This window comes from Brassica rapa, chromosome A06 (genome assembly GCF_000309985.2).
Source record: "Brassica rapa cultivar Chiifu-401-42 chromosome A06, CAAS_Brap_v3.01, whole genome shotgun sequence".
In the NCBI taxonomy this organism is placed as follows: Eukaryota; Viridiplantae; Streptophyta; class Magnoliopsida; order Brassicales; family Brassicaceae; genus Brassica; species Brassica rapa.
Window position 1 is genome coordinate 1,417,951 of NC_024800.2, and position 18,173 is coordinate 1,436,123.

The following is an 18,173-nucleotide window of genomic DNA, read 5'->3' on the forward strand; positions in this document are numbered from 1 at the left end:
AGAATCCAAAATAGACCAAAAATTTATGTTGGTAGTTGTTACCACATACCAGTCAGTAAAATTTAGTTGTTGAAGTGCGTTATTGGTATTTGATATGAGTTTATTTTTGTCCACTTCAATTAGGCTCTAGTTACAATGAGGATGTTGAATCTTTTTTTTTTCTCAATTACTGAATAGCTTACAATGGGGTAGTTGAAAAAGAAAAAAATCAGACGTGGATTCAATAGAGTTAAAAGTATTTAACATGTTGAATATCCATAAGTGGGATCCATTTTTATCATTTTTTTTATTTCATCTTCAATATTTATAATCAATTTTTTATTAAATTATATTTATGTAAAAAGAAATTATACTAAAATTTATGATTTTTTATGCTCTACAAATAGACACTTGGTTTATTTGATTTGGATATATAAAAATATTTATTTTATTAAACAAATGTAACATAGAATGGTGGGAATATGATGTTAATTTTTTTTAAACAAAATTGTTGTAGAATAGAACATTAAAAAAATATTGAATTCATACGTGGAAAAGAGAAATGATGATGTGGAGTATTAACATTATATAATAGGGTGTTTCTATGTACAAGAAGAAAAGCAACAATACGCAGTAATAATGCATCACTTGTCATGTGTTTGAGGTTTAAAGTGTGGTTTTGTAAATATTTATTTATAAATAATTGAATATCTACAGAAACTAGTTTGACAAAACATTATGTAATAATCAAAAGTGTGCTAACAATTTAACTATATCAACTAAATTTTTACTTAAGATCTGCATTTATTTTATTTTGTATTAGATGATAAAGTTAAATAACAAATGTTTTATTTATCATTTAAAATACTGTAATTAAGCTTCAATAATATTTTTAGTTTACCATATTTTACTAACAATTGGCGAAACAGTAATATTTTTACAAATTAGTCCGTGCAATTTTTAGTTTGAGTTGTTAATTATTATTGTTGTCTATTAAATGTCATTTTTAGTTTGAGTTGTTAATTATTTTTTTTTATTTTTTTTTTATTTTATCTAAAATATTTCTTATATTTAATTTAATGAATGTTTTGAAAATTGGACCAAACCGGTCAGTCAAACCATAACTCTTTCCTTTATCTAGTTAGAAAATGTACTAAAAATTATATTTAAGTTAAACCGATATATGGTTAAGTGATCGGCTAAACTCACGCGAACCGATGACGTAAATTAATATCACAACTTTTTTTCAATCTAGAATTAAAAATAAAAGTGTAAATTTATAAGACATTTTTACAAATTATTATTATAAATATTATCTAGTAAAACCGTAAAATATTTTTTTACCAATCAAACATATTCCGCACCACTTATTCTATCAAACCACACATAACTTAACTTATTAATTTAACATTGTTAATGAATAATTTACAGCACTTATCTTAACAATGTTAATAAAAAACTTTTGTCTTGTTTTTTATAGTTGACGCATGAAATACTGACAAAAAGTATAATTCTAAGAACTTTTTAAATGTAAAAATATATGATAGATGAAAAATATTTGATTTCAATACGTTTTTTAAAATGTTAAAATAATACTAATTTATAAAAATTCTTTAGTTTACGTACGACTATGAAATCAATAACTATTATCATATGCACCACCCCATGTCTTTTGATTCTAGACCAAGAAGAAAATCCTATGAGAAACAGAAGTTTCAATTGCTCAATAAAAGAAGAGTCTATTATGTTGGGTCAAAATGAAACAAAAAGAAAGAAAAAAGAATCCAAAATAGACCAAAAATTTATGTTATAGATATCAATATAAGTATATTACTATACATCAATATAAATAGGGGATTTCTAACTATGCAGGGCCTCAAGTTTCCAAAATTGACTCAATTCATTCTAAATGTTTCATTGACTTTAATTATTCAAAACAACAGTCAACATTATGATATGTAAAAACAAGTCAAGATATGTATGACCATCAAATTATGGAAATGAGGACTTTTTAATATATATTAAATTATTGATTATTTTCCAAATAATGTAAAATTTGGATTGGCTCCCCTTTTGTTTGAATAGTTTCTGACTTTGTGAAAGACAGCTTGGGATTAATTTAATCTACATGTAAAGATTTGCAAACAAATTAAAGAAAAAGACAAAATGAAATCTCTCAGTGGGTTTTTGTTTTTCTTGATAATAGCTTCTGCCATTCTTCAATCAGTCCAAGCTCAAAATCAATCAGGTTCTTACTCCATGTTTGTACAAATCATGATGCTTCTACCATAACTATTTTAAATATATGTCTCTTTGATTATATTATTTTCATAAACAGGATTTATCAGCTTGGCTTGTGGATTAATCCCTAAGAGTGCAACCTATACGGAGAAGACAACGAATATATCATACATATCAGATGCGAACTTTATTGACAGTGGAATCGTCGGGAGGATCGATGATTCATACAAGACACTTTTTCAACAACAGACTTGGACCTTAAGAAGCTTCCCCGAAGGTCAGAGAAACTGTTACACTTTCAACCTTAAAGAGAACAGTAAATATCTGATCAGAGGAACTTTTGTGTACGGAAATTATGACGGTCTTAATCAGATTCCTGAGTTTGATCTTCACGTTGGTCCTAATAAATGGACTTCTGTTACACTTAAAGGAGTAGCAAATGCTTCGATCTACGAGATCATCCATGTTGTAGCACATGACCGGCTTCAAGTTTGTCTAATCAAAACCGGAAACACGACACCGTTTATATCGTCCTTGGAACTTCGTCCGTTGAGCAACAATACGTACCAGTGTTTCAAAAAAGAAAAAAAGAACAACAATACGTACCTAACTCAAAGTGGATCCCTGATGTCGTTCGCTAGAATTTATTTTCCGCAGACTCCATCTTTCCTCAGGTAAATAATCTTGTTACATAGAAAACATCATTTTTACTAAGTAATTTCATATATATTAAAAATAATAATTAATTAAAAAATATTTTTTTCTAAAGTATTGAGTATTTTTTAAAACTTATTTTTCTCAGTATAAGAACAAAATACATATACATTTTTAATTTGTATTTATGTTTAGTTTATCAATTTTATTTTTATTTTGTAACTTTATAAAATTTAAATTAGAGAAAATAAATTTAATTAATTTATATTGTATTTATGATTATGTTCATTTTAATATATATATATATATATATATATTTAAATGTATATATTTTAGGTTTTGTTTATTTTAGTTAATACAAATCAAAATGATAAACTGATTTACTAATTAACTTAATAAAGTATAAATTATATTTACATTTAAGTGATATGAAGTAATCTATTATTAACTTTATAAGTCGACTGCTATTCATTCAACGAATATACTTTATGGTCATTATACATGAATAAATTTAATAATTTGTTGATTTTATTAGTTGCTTTCATACAGATTAATGAATTAAATTATAATTCAAACAATTTAGTTAAAAATACGTTTACAATAAATTTTATAAAATAAATAAATATTTACATAGTTTTTATATTTTGAAATTATAAGCTAATGTGAAAATTTTATATATTATAATTATGTTATTAGTTTAATTTTTTTTATTAATGGTGATACATAGAAATTATCGTTAAATATATTTTTAAGAATTTTATCAAAACTGGAGAATTTTATAAATGAAATTTGTATTTGTCATAGTAAAAAGTAAAATATGTCATACTTTTCATTAATCCATGTTATCTTTTTGTTAAGAATAAATGTGGTAGTGACACAAACAATTTCAAAAATCACCTCATAAATAATGTTTAGGAAATGTTATATACATGTTATATATATTAAACGCATTAATCGAAAAAACCATCCTTAACGTTTCTGTAGAAATTCTACTCGGGCAGTTATCAAATTTCATCGTTTTTTCTATTTTTCTGTTCAAGGATTCAAACTCATATGCAAATTATAAACTTATTTAAACAAATGTGGAATTTGTGTTATTCTTTAAATCAAAATTTTCAAAGACCGACTTCGGGTCTATTAAAAGTTATGGGACATTGGGACTAAAGTTAGGAGCTACGGGTAATATAAAACCTGGATTTTTTTGAACTTGTAAAATTTATTTGCTTATATTGCTTTGATTTAACAAAATGAAGCATCTTTATCACACTCTCTCTCTAGGTATTATGAAGACGTCCATGACAGAGTTTGGGTTCCATACATAAATAACGAAACCGTGTCGTTAAGTACTAATCTTACAATCGATACAAGTATTGGTTCTTACAATGTGCCTCAACATGTGGCAAACTGCGCAATTTTTCCTGCAAATGCTTCTCATCCTCTCAACTTATGGTGGGATATTGGCGACACCAATGCACACTCATATATATACATGCATTTCGCAGAAATTCAGAATCTTGGCTCTAATGAGATCAGAGAATTCAACATTAGTTACAACGGTGGTGAAGTTTGGGAAAGTTTCTTTAGACCTCACAAACTCAAGATCACAACTATCTTTAGTCCAACAGCTTTGAGTTCTCCAGATGGGAAATTCAATTTCACTTTTACAATGACTGAAAGGTCTACTCTTCCTCCACTTATCAATGCCCTTGAGGTCTATACAGATGTGGAAAATTTGCTGCTCGAGACACACCAAGATGAAGGTAAGTTTTATTTTAGAAAAATACATTCGATTTACCAATTCTGTTTTTTTGTTTCTAGTTTTTGGAGGGTTATTGATTTGTTGAAGTACTTTCAAAGTATTCGACATGAATTTATTTGAGTTCACATTCAAAATTCATATAGGTTTCCAAATAACCATCATGCATCTAAGATTTCTGTAATTGTACTAGTTCAAATTCACTATTTGAATTGTTTTAAATATGAACGGAGACAACATATTATAGATCATTTTCGCAAGAGAACATATTTCGCAATAGTAAATGGAATTAACAAACTCCTAACTTGTTTGGTTCTTTTGTGTATCAGTTTCTGCGATGATGAACATCAAGAAAACATATGGATTAATGAATAAAAATATAAGCTGGCAAGGGGATCCATGTTCTCCTAAAATTTATCGATGGAAAGGCGTGAAGTGCCTTTATCTGAACTCTGATCAACCTCGCATCGTATCCTTGTATGTCTTTTATTTCGTTCGTTTATATTTCATAAGCTTTTTTTTTGTTTCGGAGTTTCTCACAGATTCTAACTCTTTAAACATTAGGAAGTTGGCAGCGAGTGATTTGAACGGTGCCATAACACCTGACATAGCTGGCCTAACACAACTGAGAGAACTGTGAGCATCTGAAACTATTAAAACACAAATAAACTTGTTTATTTGATATATTAACTCTTTTTTCTTTTTCTTTTTGAACTTCATTGTATATATATTAACTTTTCAAAAGCTTTTTCCCTACAATGAACAGAGATTTATCAAAGAATGATTTATCGGGAGAGCTTCCAGATTTTCTTGCTGATATGAAGTTGTTGACGTTCATGTGAGTTTCTGTTATTGAACTCTTGCTTGATTTGTTTATTTTTATTTTTGAAAGATTTATTATTATTTTTCTCATTCGCAGAAACTTAAAGGGAAACCCTAAGCTGAATCTCACAATTCCAGATTCTCTTCAACAAAAGATAGATGACAAAGTTTTAATACTACTGTAAGATGTTTTTTCACAACTTTTCTTTCTTCGTGTTTAAAAGGTATTTTAAATTTCCCTACTATAACCTTCTTTTTGGGTTCATTTCCCATTAATGATTGTAGTATAGATGAAAAACTGGGTAGAAAGTTTCCTTTGGTTGCTGTGACGGTATCGGTGGTGGCTGGTGTGATCACTTTACTAGCTATCTTTACCATATGTTTCATTGTCGCAAGGAAAAAACGTAGTGAAGGTATATTTATGGGATCAGGTCTTAACACAAGTAAAATAGAGTATGATTTTTTTTATAGTTAAATAATTTCATTTTGTTTTTACCATTATATCAGTCCCTAGTAATATTAATAGTGAGACGAGATCAACCAATCAATCAATCAGAACAAAGGAACGAATATTCACGTATTCTGAGATACTAAAGATGACGAATAACTTTGAGAGAGTTCTTGGTAAAGGAGGCTATGGAAGAGTGTATTATGGAAACTTAAATGGTACTCAAGTAGCCGTGAAAATGCTCTTTCATACAACAGCTGCTCACGACTATAATCATTTCAAAGCAGAGGTAAATTTAAATAAGAAATATATAGAGCAATCAGTCTATTGTTATTAAGATTCTAATCGTTTTTATTTTTCTTAGGTTGAATTTCTTTCAAGAGTTCACCATAGAAATTTGGTGGGACTTGTGGGTTACTGTGATGATGGTGACAACTTGGCTTTGATTTATCAGTACATGGCCAATGGAGATTTAAAGGAGAATATGTCAGGTAAACATTTTCTATTAAAGAGTTTCCCATTTGGTGGGGTTCATATAGTAAAAACAAGTGAAATTTGGTACAGGAAAAAGCGGTGGACATGTTCTAACTTGGGAGAACAGACTGCTAATAGCGATGGAAGCTGCACAGGGTGATGAAACAAAAATGTCTTTGCTATTCTGATTTTTAAAATCTAATATAATTAACTGACATAGATAGCAACAATTAATTGTAACAGGATTGGAGTATCTACACAATGGAAGTGTACCTCCCATGGTCCATAGAGATGTGAAATCTACTAACATATTGTTGAATGAGCTGTTTGAAGCGAAGCTAGCTGATTTTGGGCTTTCTAGATCTTGCCCGGTGGATGGTGAAACTTCTGAATCAACAGTAGTAGTTGCAGGAACACCTGGTTACTTAGATCCTGAGTAAGTAACAAAAAAAAATTATTGAGCAATTCTCTCGAATAGCTCTTTTTAAGTTTTTGTCACAAAATAGTCTTCAAGAAAGAAAATGATCAAAATAATTTTTTTTTTTATTTTGAAAATTTTAATATTTATTTTTTATTTTTTAAAATTTGAAATCCTGTCCCCAAAACCCTATCCCTTTAACTCTAAATCTTAAATCTAGATTAGTTAATCCTAAGGTAAAAATACATTTTTATCCTTTAATAAAACTTAATTTGATCAGTTATTTTTGTGACAAAAACTTAAAAGGGTTATCCTGGAAATTTTTTCTAAATTATACTATTCAATATAAAATATGAAATGTAAATCATTAAATATTCTTTTCAGGTACTACATAACAAACTTGCTAACCGAGAAGAGTGATGTGTACAGCTTCGGGGTAGTGCTATTAGAGATCATAACAAACCAGGCTGTGATTGATACAACCCGAGAGAGATCTCACATTACAAATTGGGTTAGATTCATGATCCGGAAAGGAAACATTGAGAATATTATTGACCCAAAACTGATGGGAGATTTTGATACAAACGGTGTGTGGAAGGCTATTGAGTTGGCTATGACTTGTGTAAACCCAACCTCCAACCGTAGACCAACAATGCCACATGTTGTGATGGAGCTAAGCAAATGTCTGGAGTCTGAAATTTCCAGGAAACAAGGGAGTCAAGTGATGTGTTTTGAAGATTCTATTGACTTTAATTTATCTCCTGGTTCTGAAAGCCCTCCTAGACCGAGGTGAGTTGAAAGGAATTGATGTTTAATTAACGCAATGATCGTTGAAATATACTTCGAAGTGTTAAGTTATCTATGGAATTGAAAATTGTCTTCTGTAATTTGCATCGAGCAAAAAAGTTTGTTTCTGTATCCTTAGCGTTTATTTTAAAAGTTAAGAACACAATTTATATTAGATATTATAAATTCACAATTTTCAATAAATAACTCTTTCAAAAAAGTATGGACCCCACAGACAAATATTTAATATTTAAAAAGTTAAGTAGACAATTTATTTTAGATAGATAACCAAGTTCAATTAACTATGTTTATCAATTTGAAGCAAACGTCTAATATATAAACGATGACAACCTACACACTATATATATATAGCTGCTGTGAATTTATTATTGTAAGTGTTTTTGTATAATTTATTTTTATTGTTAAAATCAATTTCCAATATAGATAGGTTTATAAAATATAAGAAGTATTGTTACAATGTAAGATAAGAATAATCATAATTTCTCGATAGAACCGAATCACACGAATATTTTTAAAATATTTTAAATTTCTGTGTTTTATTTAAAATCTAAAATTTATGATTTTATCAATTTATTTGAAATGATCTAAAAAATATGAATCGAACCAGAATTTAATTGAATTCAAAATTTTATTGGGTTTCTAGCATTGTTATCCAGATCTAGCCGAAAAATAGTAATCAAATCAAAATCTAACCCAAATTTATAAATAATCGAACAGTTTCTATATTTTTTGAACAAAAAAATTAAAAATCATAACCGAACCGATATCGAAAAACAAAAAAACAAACAAACTAACAATCGAAGACTGTATGGTTATGCCTAAACATTATAGTGAACAAACATACGGGCTAATTAATTTAATAGCAAAAAAAATATTTATGACTTATAATTAGATTTTAGATCAAAATTCATATTTACTTATTCAAAAATTACGTTTCATTTACTGAACCGCGACTAAAGAAATCCAAATTAACCCTTTTAATACATATATTTAAATCCAAAAAAAACCCCATTCAAAAGTCTATATAATATTTTAGATAACATGAACGTGAATATAATATAATATATAATATGAAACAACAGTTAGTTTTTATATATTATTTTGAAACTAAATTGGTCTTCTATATTTTATATTTATTTTAGAGAACCCAACATCAAAATTCAAAATACATGCAGTTTCAACTCATATGGGCCATGCTTTCCCGGGCCAATAGCTGTTCTAAACCCAAACATGAAGCAGTTGAAAAAGGGAGGCAAAATAATAACCGTCAATGACCACTCGCCCATAAGTAATTGACAAACCCCACACTCTCTCTCTATCAAGAACTGAGTTTAGTCATGTTTGGCTTCTTGTTCCATCGATGGCGGAAAGCTTCCAAATGTAAAAAACTGTTGCAGCAGCTTCAGTCTCGTCTTAAGCTACTCAAGAACAAGAACTACGCAATTTCAAGACATTTACGTGACGACATTGCTCTCTTCATCCGCATCAATGACCACACACGAGCTCTCCTTCGGACCAAACAGCTACTCCTTGTCCAAAACTCGATCTCAATATACGATTTGTTGCTTCAGTTCTCTGACTTTATCCTTCTCCACTTCTCCTCCATTAGGAAACATAGGTTATTACTTGTTAATCCTATATTTATTATCTTATATCAATAATTCAAACACTAAATCGACTATATATTATAACATGCAGAGCGTTGGTTAATGACGACCTTAACGAAGCGGTTTCAAGTCTTGTCTTTGCCTCTGCGAGGTGTGGTGAATTACCTGAGCTAGTTGGCATCAGAGAGCTTTTTCTTCAACGTTACGGTCAAAACTATGTAACAAAGGCTCTTCAGCTTCTCCCTGGACATCTTGTTAACATTCAGGTTTTCTAAAGATTTCATTCTTATATGTTTTTAATTATTTTTATAAATTTTATTTCCAGCAATTTAATTTATGCTGAATGCACAGATCAAAGAGAAACTGTCGGCAACTACGGTGCCTGAGGATTTGAAGTCTGCATTGTTGGATGAAATAGCAAAAGAATATGGTCTACGTTTAGAAATGTTAATGCTGGAATATACACCAGAAGTTGAAAAACAGGTGATTGTTTTTACGTTCTTGTGTGTTCTTGGATTCATAATTCTTATGGACTTGTGTGTATAGGTAAATGAAGAGGAAGAGAAGAAAGTAGTGGATTCGGATTTTAATAGTTTCTCAGATGATCAATCACCAGAAGTGTATAAATTCAGTCTTACGGATGTGGAAGAAGAGAAGAGTAAGGAAGAAAGATCAATGGAGGATGATGACATAGAGGAGACTGAAGTTGGAAAAGATGATCATAGAGTATTCAGATTCAAAGAAAGTAGTGAAGAAGAGATATCATCACTCTCATCATCAGGAGGGTTTAAGGACATGGAAAGTTTGAGGTACTATAAGAGGCGAGAAAAGATTCGTACAAGGAGAAGATCATCATCATCACCAACAACTTGTTATCATATAGTATACAATGTGTTTTGGGTGAAGAATGAAGAGGAGGAAGAAGAAGTAAGAAGAAGATTATTACCCAAACATGTTCATCCTAAGCTTCCTGATTACGACCAAATTGCTGCTCAGTTTAAAGCCCTTAGGACACAACAACGTATGCATTCTTAACCATTACTTCATAACTCCTTTTATTTTGAAAATTGATCTGTTTTTTTTTTTCTTTTCATTTTCACATATTTAAACATTTACTTGTTCGTTTTTCATTATTTACACTTCCCATAACTAGAGGAGCACCACTTTCCCATAATTCACTCTTCCCCACTAATGCATATCTTCAGGAAGTTTGTGTATCAGATCCTACTGCTGCTATAGTGACTTATAATCCACCTCACATTGATTTTAAAATTCAAACAATGTCACACTCTTATGATATTTTAAGAATACCTATAACGTAACAAAACCGTAATTTTTGTGGTCTACATAAGGTTTCTATATGATATATAGCCGAGAGTCCCTTCACAATGCAATTCAGCTGCACTTTTGAGAGAGTAGATCGTAAGATGGCACACAAAGTTGTTATATAATTGAGGCAAACCTATGCTTGGAGAAACAGAGAAAAGCAACATAACAAATCTTGTGTGTTTTAAAAGAAAGTAGATGAAGACAACTCTTTCAACTTCAAATACTCTTGGTTTTAGTTGTTTTATCTCTTGTGATGGCAATGAAGCGTGTCCTAGTCATTGCAAGTCCTGAATACTTCTATCTCATTCTACTGATATTTTGATTGAATAATTCGAAGCTTGTTGCCTAAAATACTTTAAGCCGGTGAGGTATGCAAAGAGTCTTTATGTCCTGCCTTTGAAGTTATCATGGGCGGGCGGGTTTGAGCATAAAATTAATATTCACTTTTTCTCAAAATTAAATTAATGAGATACAATTTAAAGAATTTTTTTAGATAGCCCTCCAAAATATTTTGCTACAAATATAGCGTACAAGGATCAATATTTTCGTAAGGGTAAACACATAGATTTTGAGAAAAATTCAAAAATATGAAAATTCTGTTTTAATGCTTAATTGCATCATTCACTAACATATGATGAAGTTCAAAGAGGTTTGAAACTTCTGTTGTCTCCGTTTCTAGAAAATATCGATTTTATAGTGGTTAGTCCACCAATTTAGAGAGTATTATGAAGTTTTCCTAAATTAATTGCCAAAAAATTAAAACTATGCCCATGTACCATGAAATAGAATTTAATATACATTAATACAAATGTAGAATGTGTTTAGAAAATTTGAAACAACACTAAAGATCATAGGCTTCAGTATATAGAACGTTTACCGAAAAATTAATTATTTTCATAGGGGTAAGCACATAGATTTTGAAAAAAATTCAAAACTATGAAAATTCTGTTTTAATGCTTAGTTGCATCCTTCACTAAAATATGATGAAGTTCAAAGTAAACTTTTGTTGTCTCTGTTTCTCTAGAAAATACCGATTTTATAGTGGTTACTCCACCAATTTAGGGAGTATTATGAAGTTTTACTAAATTAATTGACAAAAAATTAAAACGATGCTCATGTACCATGAAAGAGTGTTTAATATACATTAATAAAAATGTAGAATGTGTTTAAAAATTTTAAAACAACACTAAAGATCACATGCTTCAGTATATAGAGTGTTTACTGAAAAATTCAATATTTTCGTAGAGGTAAACACATAGATTTTGAGAAAAATTAAAAAATATGAAAATTCCTTTTTAATGCTTAGTTGCATCCTTCACTAATATATGATGAAGTTCAAAGATGTTTGAAACTTTTGTTGTCTACGTTTCTCTAGAAAATAACGATTTTATAGTGGTTAGTCCACCAATTAAGGGAGTATTATGAAGTTTTACTAAATTAATTGCCAAAAAAATTTAAAACTATGCCATGTACCATGAAATAGAGTTTGCTATACATTAATACAAATGTAGAATGTTTTTAAAAATTTTAAAACAACACTAAAGATCATAGACTTCAGTATATAAAGCGTTTAATGAAAAATTCTATATTTTCGTAGGGGTATATTTTGAGAAAAATTCAAAAATTCAAAAATTCAAAAATTATGTTTTAATGCTTAGTTGCATCCTTCACTAACCTATGATGAAGTTCAAAGAGGTTTGAAACTTTTGTTGTCTACGTTTTTCTAGAAAACATCGATTTTACAGTGGTTAGTCCACTAATTTAGGGAGTATTATGAAGTTTTACCAAATTAATTGCCAAAAAGTTAAAAACGATTCTCTGTACCATGAAAGAGAGTTTAATATACATTAATACAAATGTACAATGTGTTAAAAAATTTTAAAACAACACTAAAGATCACAGGCTTCAGTATATAGAGCGTTTAGCGAAAAATTCAATATTTTCGTAGGGATAAACACATAGATTTTGAGAAAAAATCAAAAAAATGAAAATTCAGTTTTAATGCTTGGTTGCATCCTTCACTAACATATGATGAAGTTCAAAGAGGTTTGGAACTTTTGTTGTCTCCGTTTCTCTAAGAAATAGCGATTTTACAGTGGTTAGTCCACCAATTTAGGGAATATTACGAAGTTTTACTAAATTAATTGCCAAAAAATTAAAACTATGCCCATGTACCATGAAATAGAGTTTAATATATATTAATACAAATGTAGAATGTGTTTAAAAATTTTAAAACAACACTAAAAATCATAGGCTTCAGTATATAGAGCGTTTACTGAAAAATTCAATATTTTCGTAGGAGTAAACACATAGATTCTGAGACAAACATCTAAAAATGAATTAAGGTCAAACCATCTTTATATTAACATTGTAGTTAATTTTTTATACACCGTAATAGCAAAAAACCAAGAAAACTGGATGGAAAGCCGGATCAAAATATGAATTGACCACTAAACTACTTAATTTTGGTTCCTTCTTAATAATAGCAAAAAGAAATTCTCAGACGAACATCTAAAAATGAATTAAGGTTAAAAAAGTTTTATCAGTCTTTTCATTGATTTGTTCAAGAGATCATCATAAAATTGCTCACCAAAACCTGAAACTCAAAATCAACGCGGAGATTACATACACCTAAACTAGATATATACTTAAAGTCAACGCGTTGTAATTTTCAGGGAATATACGCAGCGGTGAGGTCACAAGACAGAAATACCCAAGTTGACTGGTTCATTTTTTTTAATATCCACCACCTTTATATAGTTATTTTTTCAACTTGAAACTCTCTCTCACTTGTTTCTTTTCTTTATTTACTTTCGTTTGAATTTCTCAAATATTTTTCTTTATATATATTTCTGCCACCATTACCAATAATGTTGAATGTTTCCACAAGACAGAGAGAATATCTAGACAAGCAAGGGTAATGTTACAATCACCTGAATAATCTAATTTTGAAGACTTAGCCATCTTAATTGACCAACACTCTTGTTATCACAATCTTTTGCCCACCAAGAACAATGAACAACCTCATTTGAAACAAAACACACAACCCCAGAACAAGAATGAAGTTTCTTTTTTGGTTTTTACCTTTCTTGATCATCGCTTTTGACATTCTTGAATTGGTTCAAGCTCAAGATCAAACAGGTTCTTCACTCTTCTTTTTGTTTTTTAAGTTTTTTTTCATTGAATCTTGATGTTTTTATTTCCTATGCAGATTGAGAAACCATTTGTTTCTTTTTGATCATTAACAGGATTCATCAGCTTAGATTGTGGTTTGGTACCTACGGAGACGAACTATGTGGAGAAGTCAACGAATATATCATACAAATCAGATTTTAATTACATCGAAACTGGAAAGGCCGGGAAGATCAATGGCGCGTACCAGACCCTGTTTCAGCAACAGACTTGGTCCTTGAGAAGCTTCCCTGATGGTAAAAGAAACTGCTACAACTTCAACCTCACAGCCAACCGCAAGTACCTGATCAGAGGAACATTTATCTATGGGAACTATGATAATCAAAATCAACTTCCAATCTTCGATCTTCACATCGGTCCTAACAGATGGACTACTGTTACGACCCTAGGGGTTACAAATGGTTCAATCCACGAGATGATCCATGTCTTAACACAAGACCGTCTTCAAGTTTGTCTTGTCAAGACAGGAGACACAACACCGTTTATTTCATCACTGGAACTTCGTCCATTGAACAATGAAACTTACGTCACGCAAAGTGGATCGTTGGTCGCTGTCTCAAGAGTTTTCTTTTCACCCACGCCAACGTTCGTTAGGTACTGAAAAGGGTTTGACATTTGTCTTTTTACTTGTTTTTCCTTTTTTTTCTTTTTAAATTGTATTGTCTTTGTATTGGTCATTTTGTTCTTTTTGTTGAAGTAACAAACATGGAGACTCTTTGGCTCTAGGTATGATGAGGACATCAACGACCGAACATGGGTTCCATACATAGATAAAAACAATTCTGTAATAACAACTGATGTTGCGGTTGATACAAGTAACTTCTACAATGTGCCACAAGTTGTGGCGAGAACTGCTGCTATACCTGTAGATGAGAGTCAGCCTCTGACTATAGATTGGACCCTGGACGAGGTCACTGCACAGTCATATATTTACATGCATTTCGCTGAGATCCAGAATCTTAAAGCTAACGAGACAAGAGAGTTCAACATTACTTATAATGGTGGCAAAAGATGGTTTGACTATTTTAGGCCTCCAAATTTCAGCATAACAACTATATTCAATCCAAGAGCTGTGAGTTCTCCTGATGGGAAATTCAATTTCACTTTTGCCATGACCAGTAACTCAACTCTTCCTCCTCTTATCAACGCCCTTGAGATTTATAAAGTCTTGGACCTTTCACTGCTTGAGACAAACCAAGATGAAGGTAAGTTAATCATGTTTTCTAAACCCATTTCTTTATATATTTTTGAAAATTTGTCTTGTTTCTGAGATGAGTTTTTGAAATGTGATGTGGATTTAAGTTCTTGCTATGATGAACATCAAAGTAACTTATGACCTGAGAAAAAGACCTAGCTGGCAAGGAGATCCTTGTGTTCCTAAGTTATATAGGTGGGAAGGTTTAGACTGCAGCTATCCAGACTCCGAGTCACCGCGGATCATATCCTTGTATGATGTTTCTTGTTCACCTCAAGGTTCTTTCAGTTTTCGCGGTTCTAACTTTTGGAATCTTGATTAGGAACTTGACTGGGAGCAATTTGACTGGTACCATAACATCTGATATATCAAAGCTAACACAGTTGAGAGAACTGTAAGCATCTTAGCTTGTCACACACAGTAAAACTTAAAGTATTCAATATGGTTTGTTAAGGTTGAAGAAAAAGACTATAACTCTGCTAAGAACTTTTCTTGTTCTCTTCACCATGCAGAGATTTATCAAACAATGGTTTATCAGGAGAGATTCCAGCGTTTTTCGCCGATATGAATTTGTTGACACTCATGTAAGTTTCTAAAAATGACTATGCTTATCTTGGTTCTTGCTAGCTCTTCTCTTTGTGTGCTATTCTGATAGATTCTGTCTTGTCATTTTCAGAAACTTAAGCGGAAACCCTGAGATTAATGGCTCAGTGATTCCAGACTCTCTTCAGAAAAAGATAGATAGAAATTCTCTAAAATTAATGTAAGATTAATTCTCTTCTGCAACAGTTTCTAATATTGTTGTCTTAGTCTTTCATAGCTTATGATCCCTTTTGTATTGGTTTCTCATCACCTTTTTAATGAAAACAGTTTGGATGGAAACCAGAATCCGACCACAAAAAGCAAGAGTAAAGATGTTCCAGTTGTTGCTATTGTTGCGTCAGTGGCTGGCGGGTTTTCTCTGATAGTTATAGTGGCTATCATCTTTGTGCTCACAAGAAGAAAACAGAAACCTCCTGAAGGTATGTATGATCACCAGATTGAGACATAATTTCACTAAAACTGGTAAGAATTTACTCAGTTCTTTTGTGGTTCATTAGCTTCAGGACCAGTATCAGTCACTACTGGTACTACTAATACTGAGACAAGATCCTCCAACCCATCCATCATAACAAAGGAACGCAAGTTCACGTATTCCGAGGTACTGAAGATGACTAATAACTTTGCAAGAGTTCTTGGTAAAGGAGGGTTTGGAACAGTGTATCACGGGAACTTGGATGATGCTGAAGTTGCTGTGAAAATGCTCTCTCATTCATCAGCTCAAGGTTACAAAGAATTCAAAGCAGAGGTACTTTAACAATAAATAGGTATATTATTATTCTTTTAAAAGGCATTAAGTTTCTCTAATCATTTTTTTTATTTTCACAAGGTGGAGCTTCTTTTAAGAGTTCACCATAGACATTTGGTTGGACTTGTTGGATACTGTGACGATGGAGATAAATTAGCTTTAATCTATGAATATATGGCAAATGGAGACCTAAGGGAGAATATGTTAGGTAACACTTTCACTACATGACTTTAATTTGGGTGCATTCCATTTTAATCCCTCGATTAAAATACTTGAAACATTTAAACCCCAATACAGGAAAACGCAATGGCAATGTCTTAAGCTGGGAAACCAGAATGCAAATAGCTGTAGAGGCAGCACAAGGTGAAGAAAACTCTTGATTATTTTTTTCTTTCATTACTACAAGACAATTTATGTTTTGTTGTCTGAAAGCAAGACTGACATGAACAATAACATTTTGTAACAGGACTGGAGTATCTGCACAATGGATGTAGACCTCCTATGGTTCATAGAGATGTGAAAACGACTAATATCTTGTTGAATGAGCGGTTTCAAGCAAAACTAGCAGACTTTGGGCTGTCTAGATCTTTCCCAATAGATGGTGAATCTCATGTCATGACGGTCGTTGCAGGAACACCTGGTTACCTAGACCCTGAGTGAGTGAATGAGTCAGTTTTGTTAAGGAATCATTGTGAATTTTTAATCATTCCCTCTCTCTTTTATACAATGTCAGGTACTACAGAACAAACTGGCTAAGTGAGAAGAGTGATGTTTACAGCTTCGGTGTAGTCCTGTTAGAGATGGTTACAAACCAGCCTGTGATAGATAAAACCCGAGTGAAGCCTCACCTTTCAGATTGGGTTGGCTTCAAACTTACAAATGGGGACATCAGGAGTATTATTGACCCCAAACTTATGGATGACTATGACGCAAATGGTGTTTGGAAGGTTATAGAGTTGGCTCTAGCCTGCGTAAACCCGTCTTCGAACCGTAGACCAACGATGCCACACGTGGTGATGGAGCTAAACGAGTGTCTGGCTTTTGAAGTTGAAAGGAAAAATGGTAGCCAAGAGATGTACACAAAGAATTCTACTGAGTTTAGCCCATCCTCTTTTTCAGATTTCTCCCCTATAGCGAGATGAATTGAAAGTGTTTGATGTGTGTGATTGTGGAGCTATCTTGTTTGTAATAATCGACTGTTCATATTGAAGTGTTTAAGATAGTAATGTACTTGACTTAGGAGCAGATGGTTTCCCTCAAAATATTAAAATATATATATACACATTGGCAGTAAATAAATGTAAAATAAAATTTATTATTTACATAAAATAAATAAATATATAAATATATATATATAAATATATATATATATTTATATATATATTTATATATATATTTATATATATATTTATATATTTATTTATTTATAAATTATGTAAATAATAAATTTTATTTCTATCTATATGAAGACATGAAAAGAATATGAAAGGTCATTTGTTATCTCTATCTTAAACCAAAAAATCAGGTAATATTATAAATTTAATTATATTAATATATTTAAATATGATTTAAAATTGTATATTTAAGAGAGAAAATTGGATGACTAAACGCTCTTTAATCCTAACTTATTGTAAAATATATTTAAATGCTCTTTTATCAAATATTTGTTTGTGCTCCCCCTTATAGGCTTATACCACATGAGAAGAAGATATGGATACTAAGTTAATTCTGAGAATGCCCTTGCTCTATCTCTTCTTAACGGTTTACGTGAAAGCGGTCCGTTTGCGGGACACGGACTTGGACCAAAGTAATTTATACTTAAACATCGTCTAATCTCAGAATCATAGATAAATAGTTAAACTGTAGAAAAAATAATTAAGTTGCAATTTATTTAAATTTTTCG

The 18,173-nt window shown here is 31.0% G+C and overlaps 3 protein-coding genes across 4 annotated transcripts; all 3 read left to right on the forward strand.

The window, feature by feature from the left end:
* The first annotated feature begins 172 nt into the window (after positions 1-172).
* LOC103871253 (probable LRR receptor-like serine/threonine-protein kinase At1g51880) lies at positions 173-8,365 on the forward strand. Of its 2 annotated transcripts, XM_018652498.2 has the most exons (13): positions 173-2,227; positions 2,318-2,894; positions 4,153-4,634; positions 4,960-5,107; positions 5,195-5,266; positions 5,397-5,468; positions 5,550-5,633; positions 5,738-5,865; positions 5,960-6,189; positions 6,265-6,391; positions 6,465-6,530; positions 6,618-6,810; positions 7,177-8,365. In XM_018652498.2, the coding sequence occupies exons 1-13, from the start codon at positions 2,146-2,148 to the stop codon at positions 7,583-7,585; spliced, it is 2,670 nt and encodes an 889-aa protein (XP_018508014.2). In that variant the 5' UTR covers positions 173-2,145; the 3' UTR covers positions 7,586-8,365. The 2 variants fall into 2 exon arrangements, with proteins under 2 accessions (XP_018508014.2, XP_033129008.1); XM_033273117.1 differs by having other exon boundaries at positions 4,960-5,266.
* Positions 8,366-8,619: 254 nt separating this feature from the next.
* On the forward strand, positions 8,620-10,425 carry LOC103871252. Its single transcript, XM_009149480.2, has 4 exons — positions 8,620-9,217; positions 9,298-9,472; positions 9,558-9,689; positions 9,753-10,425. Exons 1-4 carry the CDS (start codon positions 8,937-8,939, stop codon positions 10,239-10,241), a joined length of 1,077 nt encoding a protein of 358 aa, XP_009147728.1. The 5' UTR covers positions 8,620-8,936; the 3' UTR covers positions 10,242-10,425.
* Positions 10,426-12,911: 2,486 nt separating this feature from the next.
* LOC103871251 (probable LRR receptor-like protein kinase At1g51890) lies at positions 12,912-17,506 on the forward strand. Its single transcript, XM_009149478.2, has 13 exons — positions 12,912-13,676; positions 13,784-14,321; positions 14,454-14,932; positions 15,030-15,174; positions 15,245-15,316; positions 15,435-15,506; positions 15,599-15,685; positions 15,793-15,944; positions 16,023-16,270; positions 16,352-16,478; positions 16,568-16,633; positions 16,737-16,926; positions 17,004-17,506. The coding sequence occupies exons 1-13, from the start codon at positions 13,595-13,597 to the stop codon at positions 17,410-17,412; spliced, it is 2,667 nt and encodes an 888-aa protein (XP_009147726.1). The 5' UTR covers positions 12,912-13,594; the 3' UTR covers positions 17,413-17,506.
* Positions 17,507-18,173: the final 667 nt, after the last annotated feature.

Coding starts and splice junctions, on each gene's coding strand:
- LOC103871252 (XM_009149480.2), top strand. CDS start 8,937: ATGTTTGGCTTCTTGTTCCATCGATGGCGGAAAGCTTCCAAATGTAAA. Junction 9,218..9,297: donor TCCTCCATTAGGAAACATAG/GTTATTACTTGT, acceptor TATAACATGCAG/AGCGTTGGTTAATGACGACC. Junction 9,473..9,557: donor GACATCTTGTTAACATTCAG/GTTTTCTAAAGA, acceptor CTGAATGCACAG/ATCAAAGAGAAACTGTCGGC.
- LOC103871253 (XM_033273117.1), top strand. CDS start 2,146: ATGAAATCTCTCAGTGGGTTTTTGTTTTTCTTGATAATAGCTTCTGCC. Junction 5,267..5,396: donor CTAACACAACTGAGAGAACT/GTGAGCATCTGA, acceptor TACAATGAACAG/AGATTTATCAAAGAATGATT. Junction 6,190..6,264: donor ATAATCATTTCAAAGCAGAG/GTAAATTTAAAT, acceptor TATTTTTCTTAG/GTTGAATTTCTTTCAAGAGT.
- LOC103871251 (XM_009149478.2), top strand. CDS start 13,595: ATGAAGTTTCTTTTTTGGTTTTTACCTTTCTTGATCATCGCTTTTGAC. Junction 13,677..13,783: donor TCAAGCTCAAGATCAAACAG/GTTCTTCACTCT, acceptor GATCATTAACAG/GATTCATCAGCTTAGATTGT. Junction 15,175..15,244: donor TCACCGCGGATCATATCCTT/GTATGATGTTTC, acceptor AATCTTGATTAG/GAACTTGACTGGGAGCAATT.